This window comes from Myotis nattereri (genome assembly GCF_964212035.1).
Source record: "Myotis nattereri genome assembly, chromosome: 7".
In the NCBI taxonomy this organism is placed as follows: domain Eukaryota; kingdom Metazoa; phylum Chordata; class Mammalia; order Chiroptera; family Vespertilionidae; genus Myotis; species Myotis nattereri.
The window spans coordinates 85,704,385-85,725,096 of record NC_138082.1 but is presented as its reverse complement, the minus strand read 5'-3'; the positions used below and the strand labels follow the sequence as shown (position 1 = coordinate 85,725,096).

General features: G+C 40.1%; 1 protein-coding gene across 1 annotated transcript in view; it reads right to left on the bottom strand.

The window, feature by feature from the left end:
- Nucleotides 1–20,712, bottom strand: part of EPB41L5 (erythrocyte membrane protein band 4.1 like 5) — a 160,765-nt gene that overhangs the window by 24,018 nt on the left and 116,035 nt on the right. Inside the window, exons 17-20 of the mRNA XM_081095458.1 lie at nucleotides 16,198–16,361; nucleotides 10,212–10,309; nucleotides 5,154–5,282; nucleotides 1,537–1,601 (exon numbers count right to left, since the gene is read on the bottom strand). Of these exons, the coding sequence (XP_080951584.1) occupies nucleotides 1,537–1,601; nucleotides 5,154–5,282; nucleotides 10,212–10,309; nucleotides 16,198–16,361 (456 nt within the window). The remainder of the gene's footprint in view (nucleotides 1–1,536; nucleotides 1,602–5,153; nucleotides 5,283–10,211; nucleotides 10,310–16,197; nucleotides 16,362–20,712) is intronic.

Here is a 20,712-nt window from a genome sequence, read left to right as displayed (position 1 = left end):
CATGGTTATAAGGTTTTTCAAGAATTTTCTAGAAACCACCGATAAATTTAGTGAGACCCTCGAGGATATGAAAAAGGACCAACTAGAAATTAAGCATACACTGACTGAAATAAAAAATATTATAAAGAGAACCAACAGCAGACTAGAGGATTGCAAGAATCAAGTCAAAGATTTGAAATACGAAGAAGCAAAAAAAGCCCAACCGGGAAAACAAAAAGAAAAAAGAATCCAAAAATATGAAGATAGTGTAAGGAGCCTCTGGGACAGCTTCAAGTGTACCAACATCCAAATTATCGGGGTGCCAGAAGAAGAGAGAGAGCAAGATATTGAAAACCTATTTGAAGAAATAATGACAGAAAACTTCCCCTACCTGGTGAAAGAAATAGACTTACTAGTCCAGGATGCGCAGAGAACCCCAAACAAAAGGAATTCAAAGAGGACCACACCAAGACACATCATCATTAAGATGCCAAGAGCAAAAGACAAAGAGAGAATCTTAAAAGCAACAAGAGAAAGATAGTCAGTTACCTACAAGGGAGTACCCATACAACTGTCAGCTGATTTCTCAACAGAAACTATGCAGGCCAGAAGGGAGTGGCAACAAATATTCAAAGTGATGAATAGCAAGAACCTACAACCAAGATTACTTTATCCAGCAAAGCTATCATTCAGAATGGAAGGTCAAATAAAGAGCCTCACAGATAAGAAAAAGCTAAAGGAGTTCATCACAACCAAACCAGTATTATATGAAATGCTGAAAGGTATCCTTTAAGAAGATAAATAATTTGATGAACAGAATAAACTGGTGAATATAATAGAATCAGGGACATAGAAAGGGAGTGGACTGACAATTCTCAGGGGGGAAGGGGTGTGGGAGGTGTGGGAAGAGACTGGACAAAAATCGTGCACCTATGGATGAGGACAGTGGGTGGGGAGTGAGGGAGAAGGGTGGGGTGGGAACTGGGGTGGAGGGAAGCTATGGGGGGAAAAAAGAGGAACAACTGTAATAATCTGAATAAAGATTTAATTAAAAATAAATAAATAAATAAATAATAAATAAATAAATAAATAAATAAATAAATAAATAAAAGAAAGTTTATAAGAAGGAGGCTATTGGAATGACAGGAAAGTTAACTGCCATACCCAAGAGAAATAACATACATTCCTCCCAGGTACCTTATAAGATTAAAAATACCTGTAAAGGTTGTTTTTCTCTGTAACTTCAATCAATTCAAAAACAATGAGAACATAGAGAGATTAATTAGGACTACCTTCAAATAATCTAAAACTAGGTACTAAGTAGCTATGTAATGGAAAGAAGAGTAAATTCAAGTTGTCTTTCAAAAAAGATACCCTGAAATCATGTGGTGATAGATTGGGAATGAAGAAAAAAGGCTACACAGAAAAATTAAAAGGAAAAGAACATCATTTAACAGTCTAATCATGTGGTGATAGACTGGAGAATAGGAAAAAAGACCCCCCAAAAAAGTGAAGAGGAAGAAAACATCACTTAATTCAGTTTACCCAGAATTGTACCTGTTTGTGGCAGCATCCTGAACACTGGCGTTTTTATGACTCAATAGGCTATCTTCTCTTGTAACCTAAGAAAAAGAAATAATACACATTGCCCAAGCCAGTTTGGCTCAGTGAATAGAGCTGCCTGTGGACCAAAGGGTCCTGGGTTTGATTCCGGTCAAGGGCATGTACCTCGGTTGCAGGCTCCTTCCTGGCCCGGGCCCTGGTTGGGGCACATGCAGGAGGCAACCAATCCATGTGTTTCTCTCACATCGGTGTGTCTCTGTCTTTCTCTCTCTCTTCCACTCTCTCTAAAAGATCATTGGAAAAATATCCTCGGGTGAGGAGTAACAAAAACAAAACAAACAAATAAAAAAAGAGTATAAATATTAAATCTTTGTGGAGGATAGTAAAGTAACAAGAAACTTATATTTCCTGTAAAAACAGAAATATCAGTTTGCTTCAGTTCCAAAAGAAGTAATCATACCTTATCTATGGAAATATCAGTACTGCACCAAGTGCAATCTTATCTCATATCCAAATTAGTAATCCACGCTTCCACTTGAATATATTATATACAAAGCCACATGCTTTACTAGATAACTTCCAATTATTTAAGACACCATGGTGTGTTAGTCTATACATACAGATTTCCAAAAGATTCCATGTCATAATTTTTTGAATTTACATGAGAAAACAGATGTTAAGGTATATATTTGGCATTTTATTTTTCCCTGAATGCAAGAATTATTTAATGAGATAATTCTAAAAAAATTTTCTGAAGAAATCAATGTTTTTCCTTAACTTTATTGTGGTATCATTTATATATAGTAAAATGCACACATTTTTAATGTACAGTTTGATTAATTTTGAAAAATATATACAGGTGCATAACCAACTCTACCATGAACATATGTACCATTTTCACCACCCCCAAATGCTCCCTTGAGGCTTCCAATGCAATCCCATCAAAACCCTTACTTATGGAAAACAATGACTTGTACTTTCTATAGTTTCATATAAATGGAATTATACTTATCTTTGGTGTCTGCCTCTTTAGAATAGCATGTTTTTGAGATTCACCCACGACAGTCCACTTATCACTAATTAAGTCGTTATATGCTGAGTAGCATTCCACTGTATGGATATATCATAATTTATCTGTTGACCTGATAATGAACATTTGGGTTGCTTCTAGTTGTTAGCTATTACAATAAAGCTCCTAGGAACTTTCCTGTACCAGTATCTATTTGAACTGACATATTCATTTCTCTTGGGTAAATGCCTGAATGGAACTGCTAAATCGTATGTAAGTGTACGTTTAATACATTGCCAAACTCTTTTCTAAAGAGCTTATTAAGCATTTTTTATTCATACCAGCAGTGCACACTGCAGGAGCTCTACCACTGACATCATAGGAATGGTCAGTTTTTAATTTTAGTTGCTATTCTAATGAATGTATCTTCTGCCACAAAGTATTATGCTAGGTATAGATTTTCCCATAGATGCCCTTTATCAGGCTGAGGAAGTTTCATTCTATTTCTAGTTTGCTGTTAGTTTTTATCATGAAGGGGGGTTGAATTCTGTGAAATGACTTTTCCATAGGACTTGAGAAAATTTTCCTTATTTTTTAACATGGTAAACTATATTGGTATTTGAATAATAACCAACTTTCTTCCTGAGATAAACCCTATGTGGTCAGGATGTACTATCCTTTACATAAATTGTGAGTATGATTTGTTTATATTTTGTTAAGGGCTTTCAAGTCCATGTTCAAGAGAGTTAGTCTATCGTTTCTTTTCTCGTCATATGTTTTTCTGATGTTGGTATTGAATAATAGTCTCATAAAATGAGTTGGAAAGTGCTCCCTCCTCTCTATTTTCTCAAAGCCTTTGTGTAGAACTGTCATTAGTTCTTTCTTAAATGTTCAGTAGATTTCAACAATGAAGTCATCTGGTCCTGGATTTTTCTTCATGGTAAGGTTTTTAACTATAAAATAAAATCTCTTTAATTAAAGGCTAGTCAAGTTATTTCTCTCTTCTGCAATTCAAAAAAATATCCAAAAATATAACTGAAATGTAAAGCAATGACAACTACCACAGCCACTACATGTAGTTCCAACACATATTAAATGTTCATTATGTGCCAGGCACTATTCTGTGTCCTTTACATTTATTATCATTTCATCCTGTAACCTACCTTAAGGTAGGTACTACCACGATCTTTTTTTCAAATACAATTAAACCGAGACTCAGAGAAATTAAATAACTTGCCAAGTCACAAAGCTAGTAGGTGGTAGATTAGAAATAGGATTCAAACTCAAGTTGTCCTATCTATTTTACATATGAAAATATTATGTTTTATGTTTATACTGGGGGGAGAGGATAGATCAAAAGCACAAACAATATTCTTCAAGTCCTCTCAGTTCTTCTCAAGGCTGTGCCTGGGTACAGAGGGGTAAAATGCATCTTCTCAACAGTAGGATGTTTTGAAATCTTGTTGACATGACTTGGTGAGACGGGCTTTTGTCCGGGTTTACTATACAGGACAGTCTGAAGTAGGGGAGCGCCCAGGGAAAGCTGACATTGCGAGCATGGATGCCAAAAATGTAATGGGGACTGGTCTCAACCCATGTATCACTCATGATGTCACAGTGGACTCTTTCACCTGTAACTTTCATTCTTGTTGCTTAGAACTTCACAATTTTGCCAAATTGGGGGTAGAGGGGTGGTAGGAAATAGCGGATTGATTAAAAAACCCTAACATCATAGACTTAATAGTGACAGGAACCTAAGAATCTCTAGATTTTCTGGCGATACAAGAGGCAAAGATGCCAAAACCGGTTTGGCTCAGTGGATAGAGCGTCGGCCTGCAGACTGAAGGGTCCCAGGTTCGATTCCGGTCAAGGGCATGTACCTGGGTTGCGGGCACATCCCCAGTGGGGGATGTGCAGGAGGCGGCTGATCGATGTTTCTCTCTCATCAATGTTTCTGACTCTCTATCTCCCTCCCTTCCTCTCTGTAAAATATCAATAAAATATATTTTAGAAAAAAAGAGGCAAAGATTAACCTTTTGAGTGCCAACCAATATCCTAGGAACTATGCTAAAATTGCCAAGTCATTTTTGCTGATTTTATGGCAGTTTAGGAAAAAAATTACGAATCACAAGTAAATGAAGTTACATATTCAAAAACTTAAGAAAACCTTTACTACATTGACATATTTAGCAATATCATCATCACTAATAAAAGCAGACTTAGAACTGGACGCCATTTCGAAGCTTTGATAGCTCCCGGCACTTTTGCGAAAGATAGGAGGAGTGCAATTGCGCTCCCCGGCACTCTAGGGGTTAAGGACTCGCTTTTATAGGATTTTTACCTTTTTAAAAAACTTATTAAACCCTAGAGTGTCTCTACTCTTACTTTGTATCCCGTGACTATTCCTCTTAATCTAGCTTGTATTTAGAATTAGGAAGGCATTTTGCCATCTCGAGTATGTTTCTTGGTGTACTATCTTTAATCACTAGCTAGGCCACTCTTCCTTAATGTTCATGTATTTTATTCGCTTTTCAGAGTTTCTGGACTCTAAGTTTCATGTTCTTTTCACTTCACCAGGACTCTCTCTCTTAAAGCAGCTTACCTTTTGCACTGCTTCTACTTGAGCCTTCAAAATGTTACTCTTCAAGTCAGGAGGAACTCGCCTAGCATTCAATCCTGGGCTCTCAATGGCATTATTAAGGCATTTCTCAGTCAGCTTCACCACTTCCTCCTAGATATTAAAAATATACTATAAGCAAATCTGATAGTTACATGGAAATAGAAAAGGAGCTGATGAAAGTTCATATTTAGACAACCAGGAAATTATGTGTCTTAAACAGTCACAGCCTATTCCAGGAATAGTCAACTCTAACATATAATCTCAAACTAAGGCTTGATTATCACAAACATGAAATATGAGTTGATTGGGACCACAAAAAACCATCTAGCCCAATTTCCTGTCTTTAAGGAACTGAATAACGACTATATTACCTGGGACAAATGCCTGCACTAACCACACACAGAGAATGTGTCATTCGCTGCCCCCCTCATCACAGCAGGTACGCTCCAAATCCCCATGGATCCTCAAAGCACAGATCGTACCAGATAATGTTTTCCTACCTATATGTCTACAATGAGGCACAGAAAGAGAATACACACAATAACTGCTAATAAAATAGAACAATTGTAACAATGTACAATAATAAGAATTATGTGAATGTGGTTTCTGTCTCAAAATATCTTACTGTACTGTACTCAGCTTTTTACTAAAGGAAGCCCCTTATGGCTTCTCTTTGTTATATCTGAATTGCCAGGATCACTACTCTTGCACTTGGGGCCATTATTAAATAACACACAAGCACCGGGAGACCATGACAGTCGATCTGATAACCAAAGTAACTATTCATTTCCTGGGTGGGACAGCGTGATAGTTCATCACACTTCCAAGAATGGCACGCAATTTTAAACTTATAAGCTGTTTATTTCCCATTTAACATTTTTAGACCACAGCTGACCACAAGTAACTGGAACCATGGAAAGTGAAATCATAGATATGGGAGGACTATTGTAATTAATTTTCAGTTAGGCTAATCCCTGTAATTCTGTAGCTGTCACCAGACAGATATTTATGTTTGGATTATTTTACATAGCCACAAACAGGTCACTCTCAGCTATAGACTTATGAAAATGATAGAATAAAACACAAATCCAGTCAATAAAGATCATAATTAAAGCAATATAAATTAACTATTATGAAAAGAAGTGGGAGGAAGCAAATTAGTAAGTTTAAATTATCTACACTACAACTGATATTTTACTTAACTTAAAATGAATGACAATCAATAACAAGAACAATTATTATTATTATTATGGTTGCTATTTAACACTGGTCTAAATAAGAAATGCACTCTATATGTAATACTCTTTGTAATACTTTAAGAAATAAAAATTATTTAAAAAAAGAAAAAAGAAAAAAAAAGAAATGCACTCTAAATATTTTCTTAGTCACAGATACAGCTTTTGTTCTGTAAAACAGGCTAGCTGGCATGTATGGGGTTATGTACTGCACCAATATTTCAGGTTTAAAACGATTTAATTAATGTGATTATTTAATTTTATGTTTCTTAGTATGGTCTCTACATATCTGCAATTGGGTGCGATCCCAAAATCTGAATGTTTAACAAGCTTTCCCATGTTATTTGGTCCATGAAAATCTGAGCATTGCTACCTTGGCCTAGACCAGTGATGGCGAACCTATGACAAACATTTCAGAAGTGACACGCGAACTCATTTTTTTGGTTGATTTTTGTTAAATGGCATTTAATATATAAAATAAATATCAAAAATATACAGCTTTGTTTTACTATGGTTGCAAATATCAAAAACTTTCTATATGTGACACAGAACCAGAGTTAAGTTAGGGTTTTTCAAAATGCTGACACGCCGAGCTCAAAAGGTTCGCCATCACTGGCCTAGACTATATTTATGTGTGTAACCTCCTCATCTTCAGAATGGTTCCTATTAATTGAAATAGGTCCTTATTGCCCTTTTCTGAGCATGGCTACTTCATGTCTTATGATCCAACAATCCCACTTCTGAGGATATATCCAAAGGAAACAAAATCACTATCTTGAATAGATATACTCCCATGTTCACTGCAGCATTATGCACAATAGCCAAGATATGGAACCAACCTATGGGAACATTAAAGAATGAGTGGATAAAGAAAATGTGGTGTTTGTGTGACTGTGTGTACACACATGGAATATTATTCAGTCTTTACAAAGAAGAAAATCCTGCCATTTGCAACAACATGGAAAATGCTGGAAGGCATTATGCTAACTGAAATGAGTCAGACAGAAAATGACAAATACTGCATATTATTTATATGTAAAATCTAAAAAAAAATTCATAGAAACAGAGTCGAATGGTTGCTACCAGAAACTGAGGATGAGGGGGATAGGGAGAGGTTGGTAAAGGGTACAAGCTTTCAGTGATAACACGGATAAGTTCTGAGGATCTAATGTACAGCATGGTGACTATAGTTCATTACATTGTTCTGTACACTTGAAATTTGCTAAGAGAGTAGCTGTTAAACATTACCACCAAAAAATAAAACAAAACAAAATGATAACTCTCTGAGGTGATGAATGTGTTCATTTAATTGCAGGAATCATTTCACAATGTATACATACAGCAAATCACCATGTCATGTGCTTTAAATATATTACAATTTTATTTGTCAACTAGAGGCTCAGTGCATGAAATTCATGCATTGGGAGGGAGGGTCCCTCAGCCAGGCCTGCACCCTCTAGCAGTCCGGGAGCCCCGTGATTGATTGTCCCACAGAGGGAGGCACCACTCACTCGCTGCAGCACTGCCTGCAGGGTAGCCTGGGCCTCCCTCTTTGGGGTGATTGCGGAGTCCCCTGATTGGTTACCCCGCTAGCCGGTGGCCTGGGCCTCCCTCTGCAGGGTGATCATGGGGCGATGGCAGTGCCCCCTCCTCCCCAATCGCATCACACCTGCCTTGGCTGGCCTGGCTTGCATATTACACTTTTATTATTATAGACTTTATCTCAATAAAGCTGAAAATAATTATAGCTAGTTCAAATGCTTTGACATTTTCTTTTCAGAGACACTTATGTTGGAGACCTGAGATGACTTAGTAATCATATAATAGGGTTGTCAGAGCAACCTGCCTCTGACATAGGCAGATATTTATTTTCATGCCTATATTAAAAACAAAAACAATAGTTCAACTAACATCACAGGTAAAAGTATAAATTGTTGCCATCTGTCTGGGAGGCAATTTTGCAAAAGTACCAAAGGCTTTAAAAGTCTGCCCTGCCTGTACTTTGACCTACCACTTCTACTTCCCAGGGGGAAAATATCAAAGATGATTGCAGATATTTATAAGACAGCTACAGAATTACAGGGATTAGCCTAACTGAAAATTAATTCCAGATAAGACTCTCATGCACTAAGTAGGACAGTGAAAATTAGCCACAATCTGTCTAATGAGGGCTGAGTAAACACATTGATGACTAATGCATGCAACTTAATTATTGCCTGTAATGTCACTGAAAAAAAGAATGATGTTTACAACTGACTAGTTTCAAAAAGCAGTATTATTGCTTTTTTAATTTTAAAAAAATAAATCACATTTAAATGTTTAAAGGTACATAAGTTTCTGCTTTTTAAAATTTGCTTTAATTTTAAATTATCATGTATGTGTACAATTGAAAAATTTACTGAAATACAAGCTGAGTAATAGCTTTAAAATATTTTCACTTAATTTTCTTTTAGCACATAACTCCAATGGCACCCAGCTGCTGATATATCTACCTTGGATGGCCAAAATGTGTCAAACATAAGACCAAAAGAATTAAAAGGACACCTGATTCCTAAATACCCCAATTAGAACTAATCTGAAATGACCCTCTACCGCAGAGAAGTCCTTGGCGGTCAGGTGCTTATGTCAGGGGTTAAAGGCACCCGAAAGTCTGCTTAAGTTCTCAACCAGTGTAACGAACACTCACTCTGCTCCTCCCCTCCCCAAGAGTCGCCAGGCTTCATTCTTTTTTAGTTTCATCCAAGTCCTCCACTAAATCTGTGTCAAAATAACCTTCTGTCTCTGGCCCTACATTCTCCTACTTTACCGTGATAGTAAAACAACTATAATGTGAAAGCACACAGACAATATAATTACAAACATCAAGGTGGTCAAGAAAATAAAAGCCTTCCTGAAATTTAATCAGCTTCTAAAAGACATTTCTAAGAAAAAGAAAACACATTGAAAAAAAAACTGGATTCAAAAGAACAGCTTTAACAAATGACTAGGCAAGAAAGAAGAAAATCACTCTCTACTTCATACTTGTCTCTGAAAAAATTCCCATTAGCTATCCAGGGATGAAAGAACACTGCAGATCAAGTGTTCCCCTTTCCACTTTAAAACCGAATTAAAACAGGATTCATTCAACAGAGCCTTGCTTCTGTTGTCTATACAAGGGTGTCTCCAGATCATTACCTAAAATTCACTCTTCCATTTAGTGGGGACATTGGGTAGCTAAAACAATTAATTATTTTTATCTCATTCAATTTATTTTAGATATTGCATATAGAAGTAAGAAAATGCTTTGCAATTAACTAAAGTTTAATTGGTATGCACCCCCACCCCCCACCCAATGTCTAAAAACTCCAAGGAGACAGGGTGGTGAAAGGTATGAAAGATAAATCTGAAGCATCTAGAGTTCTAGTCTCTTCCTTGTTTATATTACAGAGCAGCTCCTTTCAAAAAAAATCCTCCTATAATTTCAAAAGCCATTCACTAAGTTCTTCACCTAAATCAAGACCCATTAAACAGAATGAAGAAAAAAAAAAGGCTGGATCAGAATTAAAAGTTACCATCTATATCACTTTTGACTATATGTGTAAAAAAAATGAGATGACCTTACAGTTCTTAATGCCAATGCCCAAGTTTCTTTTTTCCTCATAAACATCTGAAAATTTCTCCTTTTTAAATGAGAAAACAGGTTTATAAGAATCCAGCATGGACAGATATCCCAGCAAAAGAGAAGAAAAAGTATTAGCTTTGGAAAGAAAAGATTTCTGGGAGGTCTAGAGATGTGTGACAGGTATACAAGGAGAAATCTGAGTACCTGGTTGTTGATGTTAACATCAATGTTGGGATGAGGGGAGGGCAATGAACCGTTTTCTATCTCAAGGTGTTTCAGCTTCTCTGGCGCATCTTTTAATGCTGAAAAAAAAAAAAAAGGCAAAATAGCCTCTTAGTCTGCCACGCTGTCATAGCTGTGTGAGGGTATTATCAATTAAAGGGTTAGGACTACAGAATAAAGATATTTTCTTTCTGTAACCAGGTAACTCTCCATTAATTTGAATAAGAGTTAACCTAACCAGCAACATTAGCCTGTATCTTCACCGTTCCTAAAAAGCCACTACATATAGAATCTCAATAGCATGTGTGGTTAAGAAGGCTTACTAGTCAAAAGGTTCAAAGAAAATGCCTGGCCAGTGTGGCTCAGTAGTTGAGCATTGATCCATGAACCAGGAGGTCACAGATGGATTCTTGGTCAGAACGCATGCCCAGGTTGCTAGCTTGATCCCCAGGAGGGGGCATGCAGGAGGCAGCCGATTGATGTTTCTATCTCTCTATCCCTCTCCTTTCCTCTCTCTCTAAAATCAATAAAAATATACTTTTAAAAGAATTAAAAAACAGGCAGAGCCCAAGCTGGTTTGGCTCAGTGGATAGAGCGTCAGCCTGCGGACTGAAGGGTCCCTGGTTCTATTCTAGTCAAGGGCACCATGCCCGGGTTGCAGGAGGCAGCCAATCAATGATTCTCTCTCATCAGTGGTGTTTCTATCTCTCTCTCCCTCTCCCTTCCTCTCTGAAATCAATAAAAATATATTTTTTAAAAAAGGCAGAGTTCACCTGTGACATGATCCTTTCTTCTATAACCACAACCCAAGCTCCTCCAGCCAAACCTCAGTACTTTGCCATTTTCTTTCCTTGTCCCTAAAAATACACAGCCTAAAACTAAACTATGTGGAGCAAACTGATGAAGGATATATATTTATTCATTCACTGACTCAATATATTACATATTGGACACATTAGGTGTGATGCGGGACAAGCATTTTCTCTTATGTTCCACCTTGGCTGCAAAACACATCTATAATAAAAGGGTAATATGCTAATTAGACCAGACAGACCAGACATCTCCCGGTCGTCCGGTCCTCCTTCCAAAGCCATGGTGGCAGGGGTTGAGACAGAGGCGGTTAGGGGCAATCAGGCCGGCAGGGGAGGGCAGTTAGGGGCGATCAGGCTGGCAGGCAGAGGCAGTTAGGGGTGATCAGGCAGGCAGGTAGAGGGGTTAGGGGCGATCAGGCAGGCAGGCAGAGAGGTTAGGGGTGATCAGGCAGGTAGGCAGGTAGAGGGAATAGGGGTGATCAGGCAGGCAGGCAGGTGAGCGGTTAGGAGCCAGTGGTCCCAGATTGCAAGAGTGATGTCTGACTGCCCACAGGGATCAGGCCTAAACTGGCAGTCGGACATCCCCCAAGGGGTCCTGGATTGGAGGGGGTGCAGGCTGGACTGAGGGACTTCCTCCCAACCCCCCACCATGCACGAATTTCATGCACCAGGCCTCTAGTATCCTATCTAATAAAAGAGAAACATGGTAATTAGCGTACGACCGCTACCCTTCCCATTGGCTAATCAGGGCAATATGCAAATTAACTGCCAGCCAAGATGGCGGCCAGCAGCCAGAAGCTAATATGAGGCTTGCTTGCTTCAGTGACGGAGGACTCCAACGTTCCCTGCCTGCCTTGCCGGCCTCTGAGCCTGCAGTTTGAAACATTGTAACAAATATAGAAGCTAAACAAAACCCCAGAAGCCTGTTTTCAGCTGGCCAGGATCTCAGAGCTGGAGTTATACATTGTTTCGATTATAGAACCGAAACAAACCAGATACCTACTTTCAGCAGCAGAGGCCTCAGAGCTGGAGCCAGAGCTAAAGCTGGCCCAGAATAAAAAAGAAAAAAGAAAAAAAGGAGCAGTTGGGAGCTTCAGTCATCCGACAGCCTGAAAACAGCCCTCAGCCCCTCACCCAGACTGGCCAGGCACCCCAGTGGGGACCCCACCCTGAAGGGTGTGTGACCAGCTGCAAACAGCCATCATCCCCTCATCCAGGCTGGCCAGGCACCCCAGTGGGGACCCCCACCCTGATCCAGGACACCCTTCAGGGCAAACCAGCCAGCCCCACCCATGCACCAGGCCTCTATCCTATATAGTAAAAGGGTAATATGCCTCCCAGCACCGGGATCAGTGGAGCCGAGAGGCCTCCCGGCACTGGGATCAGCGTGACAGGGGGCAGCGCCCAAACCCCCTGATCGCCCTGCAGCTCTGTGTGTGACAGGGGGCGGGGCCACAACCTCCCTATCCGCCCTGCTCTGTTCATGACAGGGGAAGGCGCCCCAACCTCCTGATCAGCCCTGCTCTGTGCCTGATACAGGGGAGCTCCCCAACCCCCTGATCACCCTGTAGCTCTGTGTGTGACAGGGTGTGGCGCCCCAACCCCCTGATCGGCCCTGCTCTGTGACAGGGTGTGGCGCCCCAACCCCCCTCCCCCCCCACGGGTCCTGCTCTGTGTGTGACAGGGTAGAGCCATAACCTCCCCATTAGCCCTGCCCTGAGTGTGACAGTGGCGGCGCCCCAACCCCCTGATCCGCCCTGCTCTGTGTGTGACAGGGGGCGGTGCCCCAACTCCCCTATCGGCCCTACTCTGTGAGTGACAGGGGGAACTCCTCAACCCCCTGATGGGCCCTGCTCTGTGCGTGACAGGGGGTGGCACCGCAACCTCCCCATCGACCCTGCCTTGAGTGTGACAGGGGGCGGTGCCCCAACCCCCCAATTGGCCCTACCCTGAGCGTGACTGAGGGTGGCATCGCAACCTCCCGATCCACCCTGCTCTGTGCATGACAGGGGGCGGTGCCCCAACTCCCCAATCGGCCCTGCTCTGAGTCTGACCAGGGGCTGCAACTAGGGATTGGGCCTGCCCTCTGCCACCTGGGAGCAGGCCTAAGCCAGCAGGTCGTTATCTCCCGAGAGGTCCCAGACTGCGAGAGGGCTTAGGCCGGGCTGAGGGACCCCCCCCTGCGTGAACAAATTTTTGTGCACCGGGCCTCTAGTGGATATATAAAAGCCTAATATGCAAAGTGTCCACTTGGGAGTTCCACCATTCCCAGGAGTTCAGTTGCTTGCTATGATGTGATCTGATCATCAGGGGGCGGCACAGAATGAAGGAAGGTCCCAGCCAGCAGACGGCAGTGGCTAGGAACCCTACCTGTGCATGAATTTCGTGCACTGGGCCTCTAGTTACAAATAAAGTCCTCTAACCACTGAAAAGATAATGCATTTAACACAATTCAGCTTTAAATGAACTCTTTAAATTAACCACACTATAATAGTCTTATACAGGGACTAATGGATAGGAGTTGGAATTTTTACATGTTCATTTGACCAAAAAAAAGTTGTTGAATGCCTAATAATTTCTATATAGTCAAGCAGAAGAAGGGAGAAAAAACTATTAAATCATTGCCTCCTGGTCAAAAGGATCATATAAAAGTATACAGCAATTAACTCTTGGCTGAACATATGAACCAGACGTGGCGTTTTTAAGTAATACTGCTTCCCAGAGCCGACCTCAGAACAATAATATCAGAATTTCTGGAGGTAGTTTTCTGGAATTGGTAGTTTTTAAAACTCTCCCAGTAATGAGAACCACTAATTCAACACTGATCTCAAAATCATCCATACTCATTTACTTCATTGCGATTTCCTGTTTTTTTTTGTGTTTTTTTTTAAAAATATATTTTATTGATTCTTTACAGAGAGAAAGGGAGAGAGATAGAGAGTTAGAAACATCGATGAGAGAGAAACATCGATCAGCTGCCTCCTGCACACCCCCCACCGGGGATGTGCCCGCAACCCAGGTACATGCCCTTGACCGGAATCGAACCTGGGACCCTTCAGTCCGCAGGCCGACGCTCTATCCACTGAGCCAAACCGGTTTCGGCTTCCTGGTTTTCTTATGCTTCAAATTATTTGATGCTAAATTTTAACATGATGATGTTGAGACCACAAATGCTTTAGCTTATGCTGATAAATTAATAACATTGGGTTTAGGTGTTTTGTTTTGTTTTTTGCTGTTGCTGCTTAACTAAAGCTTCTTCTGCTACATCTGTTTGGCTGAGGAACATCCTGAGATTGTAGGATAAGCTGTTTTTTAAAAAGTTACTATTTATAACTACTCAGCTATGTGAATCAGGATTTTCACATTACAACCAAAAGAAAATAAAGAATAAATTGGATACCAAGATTCTATGGCCTTAATTCTTAATACCAAAACAATCCATTTTCACTGACTTTGAGCAAATGCTATAAATCTGCACTGAGTAAGTCTTATTAATGAAACTTTCACACTATGCAAGGGTTTCTTCTGTCACAACTTCAACAACATTTAAGCTCCACTTGAATATCTTCTAAAATGAGGGCTCACTTACTATTTGTTAGGTATCTATTTCTGATATATGGCAAAAACATTTTAAAAATCCTTTTCTATACTAATTGCAAATCTGCTTCTCTATACTTGCAAATTGCAGGTCCAAGATTCACCAATAAAGTGTCATCAAATAAATTCTTTGCTATATCAGGCTTTCAAATATTTGAAGAGTTATTACATCTCATATTATCTTTTCTAGGCAACCCTCATTCATCCTACCATATTCACCAAAACCAATACAATTTCCTAAAAAGTATGTACAAAGTAAATGTTGTTTGCTAATACAACACTATTGCAGCACTGTTAAAAACTTTTAAAATTCATATCATGGACATAAAATGAAATGTAAATAAAATCAACACCGCCAACTCCATAGTGGAGAGTACTTTCATTGTAACCCTGGAAACACTCCATATGAAGCTAATCCTGCTTCTGGTTGAATCTAAATTCTGCTGGCCTTAAGTTTCTTGTCTCACATCTTTCTAGTGACAAAGAGTGGTCTTTGCTAACAAAAGGTAGAGTCCAGGACAGGGCTGTAAAAACTGGAAACGAACCTAAAGGAATTATGGCAAAGAAAGTATATATAAGACAAACAGTAATGGAGGATGTTTTCTTAATCCAATAACTAACTACTATCTTTAAAATAAAATTAGAACATTATTCTGAAATTACCAACATAATAAATTTAAGTTAATTTTTGTTTCCCTAATCTCAGATTCATAAGCACAATTCAAACATGGTAGATGTCTATAAGAACATAAAATCTTGAATATATCAGAATATTTGTTTAACCATGTATTTGTAGTGGTTACTTGGAGAACAAAAGAACAAACTTTTAATGCCACTTACCAGTAGTACTACTGCATGTTCTACTAACCAGAAGCACATTAACACTTCCCATCTCTAAATTACTTTATACTACTGCTGTATTCTATATAATGAGAGACAACAGCATACTCAATGGCACTTACCAATCAAGAGCCACATAAATATGAGCTGCTTTTAAAATGAACATACATTACACTAAGATTCAACAGGAAGTTTCTGTTTAAACACAACTTATACTTTATATCAAACCAAATTCACAAATATTAAAAATTTTCAATGTTCAATATACTGTTATCTTTTAACGTTTTAAAATGTTAAGTAAAGCAGTTTTCTTTCTGGATTATTTATTTTTTATAGATCTGTGCAACAACAGTCCTTATAAAAACAAAATATTTTCTAGGAGCTAATGGAATGTCCAAACATTTACTCAATCCTGAACCTTAAAAATCTTTCAAGAAACATTTTCTCTTAATTTTCACTCAAGAAACAAAGTGAAAAAGCAAGTTTGAAAATGTACAAATATTTAATGACTTATAAGTGATCAAATGTTTAATGGTCTCAATTATGCAATCTTAAATATTTCAATGAACCCTTAAGCCAAGAAGGCATAACTCTCTTACATTAATATTTAAAATTCAACTACTACATAAAATATTCTTGAAGGAACTGACTTAAGTAGCTCATTTAAAAGGGAGGCAAAATAAAAGGTGTCATTGATGTTATACAGAATATTTACTCACTCCTGCCTTCAACTTCAGGTTCCTCTAATCCGGTTTGCCTGGGGGCTAAGTTAATTTCATCGGGTGATTGCAATGTTTCCACAGTGTCAGGTGCCCCAATTACATCATCAATAGTTGTTTCCAATAAGGCTGGACTATCTAGCAAATCAATATTCGGAGGCAAGCTGTAAAGGTAACAGAAAACTTATTTAGACCAAGAAATTTATCATGAAAAGAATTTAAAATACTAAGAAAAAATCTTTATTGGAAAAAAATTCATGTAAGAGTTTATAATCCAACTAGTTTATTCATCTGTCAAAACATTTTGGGTAGACTTTTCTATCAGCCAGGATGGAGTAAATGGCACTGGATTTAACGTCCTACTTGAAATAACAAGGGGGAAAAGCTGTTTTCAAGACATCAGACATCAGAAAGCAAAGGACAGTGATTCTGAAATTCGGGAAACAAAGGGAGGTGAGCCCTACAGTTGCCTTGAGAGAATTTCCATGCCATGGCGCAGAGAGGGTGAAATGAGGCACAGTCCAGAGGGACTCCCTTAGTCTCTTCTTAGTAAGTAAGATGAGGCTGAGAGTCCAGGGAGACCACGGCAGCTAAGTTCACAGGACAGGGTACCAGACAGGAGAGAGCAGCACTTCAAGAAGGGAATGAATCCTGGAGATGTGCAGAAGGTCCCCCTCTCAGGTATTCAGCAAGTGCTGGTCAGAGAATGCATGTGAGGAAACTCTGAGGCTAGGAAAAGAACTATCCAGAAGGATTTCCTCCCTCACTCCGTTTGGCTGGGGAAAGTACTAGTGGCACTCATACTGGACCAGAGTTCCTGTTTCCATAGACTAAAAACTCATAATTAACAGGGAGGGCACTGAGTATTTAGGAAGGTCTTGCTTCAATCATGGAAAACAATTAACTCAGACTAAGCATGGCAACAGGCCCACCTAACCCAAAAAATCAAACTGTTTCTAAGTAATTTAACTACATCCCAAAACAAAGTTCAAGAAGTTTTAGAGAAATATAGAATTATCTAGCATCAGGTAGGAAAGTTAAATTTGTTAGGTGAAGAACTTGGTAAATTGTCAGACATCCACTCAAAGATGACCAGGAATGCAAAGACATCCCATGTTAAAGAGAATAATCAACCAATAGAAATTGATGTTAGAATTAACAGAGAAATTCATTAAATAGTTATTATATGTATTCCATATAAGCAAAGAAGTTAAGCAAAGACATGGAAGATATAAAAAAGACTCAAACTTCTAGAGATGAAAACTATAATATCAAAAATGTAAAATATATTAGATGGGATTGACAACAGATGATGTTAGATAAGACACTAAATTAAAGGTGTAGCAACAGAAACTATCCAAAATAAAACACACAGAGATCAAGAATCCCCCAAAATGAAAAGAATATCATTTAGCTGTGGGACAACTTCAAGCTGTATGGATAACTGGAGTTCCAAAGTGGGGGTGGGACAGGACAAATGTTTAAAGAAATAGCTGCTGAAGTTTATCAAGATTTAATGAAAACTATTAGCCCACAGATGCCAGGGCTCCTCACACAGGGCACACCTTGCTGGGGCTGACCAGCAGACCCTGAGCAACGGATGAATGGATTTGACAGTTTCACTGTGAAAGAGAGGCTAAGGGATGGCCTGGCCGAAGTGACCAGACAGCCTCGTTTGCCTGCCTCATTAGGCTTTTATTGGATTTTTTATCTTTAGATATAATCAGGGTGAGTAATTTTGGGAGGACACATGTGTTTACATTGCACTCTAGGAAAGGGCATCCGGGAATTAAGCATAAGGATTCCAGTAAACACCTGGGGGTCTGCATATGCACAGACTTGTTTGGAAAGGTCAAGGAATAACTAGGGGTGCCACTGTCCACACTCTCCTAAGTCTCCCCTAAATGGGAATTCCAATAAACAGGGCAAGTGGCCTTCCACACACTTCCCTTTTCTTGGAATATCCTCCTTACAAGCTTTCCAACCAAGTCTTATGCTTCCCCACACACAGATCCAAGAATCTCAACAAACCCTAAAGACAAGAATATGAAGAAAACTACACCAAAGCATATCACAATCAAACTACTTAAAACTAATGATAAAAAGAAAATCTTAAAAACAGCCCCAAATATTGTGTTCAAATAAAGATATGAATAACAGCTGATTTCTCTTCAGAAACAATACAAAATAGAGGACAGTGAAGGAACATCTTAAAAGCACTGAAAGAAGAAAGAGAGAAGACAAGATGGCGACGGAATAGGCAGACGCGTCCCAAGGCTTGTCCCGGAGCAAATGGAATGAGCAGCTGAAACTATGAACACCCACCCCGAATTGACGAAGTATACTCAGCTGGTGAGACAGTTTGCAGCCGGGAAGGGCAGAGTTCCCCTGGAAAGGTAAAAACTAGGGATTTGGGCAGGAAAGTTTGCCAGACCTCTGAGCCCAGAGGGTCAGAGGGAGAGGTGGCAGCAAATTGAGTGCTGAGTCACCCCGGAGCCCAGGACTTGGGCAGCCATTTTCTCCTGAGGATATAACTACAGGCCCCAGGCAAGGAATACAGCCACACCCAGATTCTACCCTGAATGGGATGAAGGATTAAAATAATCTGATTAGTCCCTGGGAGTTAACAGGGTCTGGCCTATAGAGGGGCTTTCAGTCCCAGCAACAACAACAACAACAACAACCAAAATCACAGACATTCCAGAAAACTGGGATCTTAAGCCAGCCAATGGAATGACATTTCAATTTTTCATTTTTATTTTTTCATTATTATTTTGTTAGCTTTTTTTTTTGCTTTTTTCTTTGTTGCTCTTTTTTTCTTCTTCTTTTTTCTTTTTTCTTTGTTCTTTTTTGTTTGTTGCTTTATTTTCTTTTCACATTATTTTTTCAATCACGTGAGCATCAGACACGTGAGCAGCACACTCTTGTCCAAGGAGCATCAGCCCCATGAGCAGCCTGCTTCAGGCCTAAGAGCAGCAGCCTCATGTGGCCTGCCCCTGTCCAAGGAGCAGCAGCTGTGTGAACCGCCCGCTTCCCCGTCCGAGGAGCAGCAATCATGCGAGCAGTCTGACCTGTCCGAGGAGCAGCAGCTGCACGAGCAGACCGCCCACATCCGAGGAGCCGCAGCCACACGAGCAGACCGCCCACGTCCGAGGAGCGGCAGCCCTTCGCAGCACGCACAGGGGAGCACAGCCACAACAGCTTGCATCTGTCCGACAAGCAGCAGCCAGGTGAGTGGCCTGCCCCCGTCTGAGGAGAAGCAGCCACGCGTGCAGCTCAATCCCGTCCAAAGAACAGCAGCCGCGCAAGCAGCCCACCCCCGTATGAGGAGCAGCAGGCTTGCAATCAACCTGTCCCAGTCCAAGGAGCAGTAGCCCCACAAGCAGCCCACCACATCAGAGGAACAACAGCAGCGTGCAGCCAGCTCCCATTCAAGGATCAGCAGCCTCGTGATCAGCACACCCTCTGTCTGAGGAACAGCAGCTGGGTGTGAAGCCTCCCCTCACCAACCAAAGGAGCCACCACAGCTGTCAACAGCACCCACCAGAGGAGATGCTGCCAACTGAGGAGCAGCTGCTACCACAACTGCCCGAGGAGCAACCACAGCCCGAGGAGCCACTGCCACCCAAGGAGCAGCCCCTGAACGACTCAACAACTAGATATGTCAGTGAGATCAAACATGGGTAGACAAAGAAACCCCCAAAGGAAAGAAAAAGAGGACTCACCAGAAAAGCAACTAAGAGAAACAGAAGCATGCAACATGACGGAAAAAGAATTCAGATTAAGGGTCCTAGAATGCATAAACCGGATGGAGGAAAAAAATCAACAACTTATGCAAGAATCAAGAAGAAACGGATGAAAAGCACTGAAAGAAAAACTCTCAACCAATATGTTATAGCCAGCAAAATAAAGCTTTAAAAAGCAAAGAAAAAGCTAGGTATATAGCAAAAAGAAAACACATTTGCATAAAAAGGTACACATAAATGTTCATAGCAGCATTATCATAAGAGCCAAAAGTGAAAACAGCACAAATACCCATCAACTGAGGCATGGATAAATAAAATGTGATATACCATAGAGTAAAACACTAATCAACAATAAATGGAGTGAAGTGCTGATATATGCTGTGACATGGATGACCCTTGAAAACATGATAAAGAAATCAGACACAAAATACCACATATTGTCTGAGTACATTTATATGAAATGTCCAGACTTGGCAAATCCATAAAGACAGAGAGTGGATTTATGGTTGCCAAGAGCTGGAGGAGGGGTCAGGAAGGAATGGGGTGGTGTTTGACTGCTGTGGTGTAAGGTCTAAAATTAAGATTCAGTATTAAGTGCTACCTTGACATCCCTGCCTCACAAGACCAAAGGACTAATCACATGTGCCCTTGCTCTTACCAAATATGCCCTCCCCCAATTCATTGGAAAAAGTTCCCCATCCAGCCAGATCTGATATCAACTGTACCACCTGCATTCTACCAGGTTCTTAACCTAACGAATGTCACTCCC